Source organism: Lactuca sativa, chromosome 6, assembly GCF_002870075.4.
Source record: "Lactuca sativa cultivar Salinas chromosome 6, Lsat_Salinas_v11, whole genome shotgun sequence".
NCBI classification, from domain to species: domain Eukaryota; kingdom Viridiplantae; phylum Streptophyta; class Magnoliopsida; order Asterales; family Asteraceae; genus Lactuca; species Lactuca sativa.
Genome location: NC_056628.2, coordinates 13,997,171 through 13,999,887, shown reverse-complemented (window position 1 = coordinate 13,999,887; position 2,717 = coordinate 13,997,171). Strand labels below are relative to the sequence as shown.

The 2,717-nt window shown below is 33.3% G+C and overlaps 1 protein-coding gene across 1 annotated transcript; it reads right to left on the bottom strand.

The window, feature by feature from the left end:
- Positions 1 to 348: 348 nt before the first annotated feature.
- On the bottom strand, positions 349 to 2,495 carry LOC111918771 (V-type proton ATPase subunit E). The gene is made up of 6 exons (XM_023914393.1): positions 2,050 to 2,495; positions 1,420 to 1,520; positions 1,172 to 1,340; positions 880 to 1,073; positions 692 to 791; positions 349 to 609 (listed from the first exon to the last, which is right to left on the bottom strand). Exons 1-6 carry the CDS (start codon positions 2,149 to 2,151, stop codon positions 574 to 576), a joined length of 702 nt encoding a protein of 233 aa, XP_023770161.1. The 5' UTR covers positions 2,152 to 2,495; the 3' UTR covers positions 349 to 573.
- Between the last annotated feature and the right edge of the window lie 222 nt (positions 2,496 to 2,717).

Here is a 2,717-nt window from a genome sequence, read left to right as displayed (position 1 = left end):
TATGAGGCCCAACCTCACATCACCATAAGTTTTGTTGCCTTGTTAATTTTAGAGAGATATATCTATATGTAACTTCCATATTTAAATAGTTGATGAAGCAAATCTGATGAAACCGATTAATTTTATACTACATATAGCACTCTCAAATCCCGATTCTTAGTCACCAACAGTATAGTTACCTTACCATTAAAAACAAATAACAAATTAGATAAGACAATTAGATTCGAATGATTAATTAAAATAAAAATCTTTACAAATCTAAACGTGGAGGAATTAATATTCACAGAAAATCTTGAATGTTAACGGAAAATTTTCAACTTGGATGAGAAAATAAAAAATGCCACAATATAAAGAGTAAAGACAAACACCACCACACTATCAAAATTATTTTTCTTGGTTTAGATGGGTTTTAGCCTTTTATTTCATCAGCACAATGCAAGTTGAAAGATTCAAAAAAAAGAGTACATACATGTAATAAGTCAAAAGAATGTATGCATATTGCATAATATAACTCATATGATTATTAATTACTATTCAAACAAATGAACACAGAAAATATATCAAGTGGATCCACTAAGCACCAACCTGAGTGAACAACAGTTTGCGAATCTGCAACAACACACAATATCATTTTTTAACAACTTTTTATTTTTTAAGATTAAGATGTATGTAAATACAATAAAAAATTTACCTCTGGGAGTTTCCCACGGAATGTAACATCCAATCTAGCATCAAGTGTGTTTTCAAACACAATTTTACCATCTCTAGAAGCCAAAACTACACCTCCAGAGCTGAAAATCAAAAAGAAAGTTTAAGAGGGAAGTAAAAAAAAATATATATGTATAGGATATAATGATTTATAAATAAATGGAAGCATACCATGAAAGAGCATGAGGATCATCAGATGAAGGAGCAGATGGAAGGTGGATGTGGTCAACAATTATCTCAGGTTTATGAACATGTGCTTTTGCTGCATACTCCTCTTTTGCTGAATGAAGAACAGATTCCACCTTATGTAAATCCTCCTTCCGACATCTCAACAACACAGATGGTTCTTTCAATCTAAGTAGACCCTGAAACAAAAGTTTTCCATCTTTTAATTAGCTCAAATAGTGTGATTTAATAATATGGTGTAAGTAGAAATGTAGAATCATATATGTATGATCGGTACCTGGACAATGAGAGCTTTCAACAATGCTTCATAGTTATGTTGGTGTTTGAAATGGTGATGGCTGACATTTAGAAGATCCTTTGATGCATCCTCTCTCATGGCAGTAACTAAGTCATCTTGAGCTTGAAGAACTTTGATTCGAGATGCGTTGAGTTGCATAGAATACTCGCTGCAACAAGGATTATGAGAAATAACTAGATGCAAAATGAGGATATGTATGAACAGACGAAGATGTTTTGAGAATTTACATTTTCTTTCGAACTTCAACTTGTTTCTGTTTGCGTTCATACTCTTGTCGGATTTTCTTTTTCTCCGCCTCCACTAATTGCAACTTCTCAATGTTAAATTCCTGAAAAGATCGATAAATTAGAGCTAATCCTGATTTTGATGCAAACAAATTGCTTATAATTACTTAATTGGATGTAATTGATCTATTTTATTAATCCGATTGATTCCGACAACAATTACCAATCCGTACTCTACTTATGTTGCTAATGTATAAATGAAAGTTAGTACTGATTTGCAACTTCGAAATGTTCAATCCAACAACAATCAACCAAGATAAATATCCAAATAGAAATTCGCATCTTGAGTTGATACGCTATGATCTCAAATCTACCAAACCCTAAATGAAAGTTAGAATTAAAAACGGATAAGGTAAAACAGTAAAAGTGAGTTGATTTGAACTTTACAATTGCTTTAACTTTATAAATCCTACAAAGGCTTAACTACAAACAAAACCAGAAAAGTCGTCTTTCAGTCACGATATCGTTTTACTCGGCTACGTAAACCCAAATATTCGCTGCGTACTGAAAAACTGAATTAAGTGGACAAATTGACTCGATTTGATTTGATTTGATTTGATTAAAGCGACTTACTTCTTCGGCGGATACGGAGATCTCGTTGGCCTTTTCATCCGCTTCTTGACGGATGAATTTGACCATCTGTTCAATCTGCTTGGACACATCGGTGTCATTCATCTTTGGAACTGAATTTGGGAGAAAACAGATTGCTTTGGATCGGTGATATGGATGATTTTGGGAGATTGAAGATCAAATTTGGTATGGGTCAGTTTCTAATATTCAAATACATAAGGCACAGTTCATTGATCTCCAAGTTACATCACACGATCCCAAATTTTGTACACTCGCTCTATAAAAAAATAAATTAAACCAATAAATAATAACCTTGATCGTCTAGCTGTTAGGGAGATGTATTTATTATTGAGTATTTTATTAGTGATTTGAAGTTATGAAGATCCTTGTAAGTTTTTTTGGGTTGTCTTTGTATAAATTGGAGGCGTTGGCTTATATAAATGTCCATCGTATCATACTCATGTGGCTTCACTTGTTTTTCTTAAACCATGGTGCGATGAACTTCTTCCACTATGCAATTTCATTACCCTTATCTGCTTGAAGCTACATAGAGGAGGCGCGAGCGGCTCCCGATGTTGCAGGTGTATCTTTTGCTTTCATATCAGTTTTTATATTATGATTTTCTTGTTATTGCCTTGCATCGGTATGAGCAAGTGTATCGTGGAGTTATA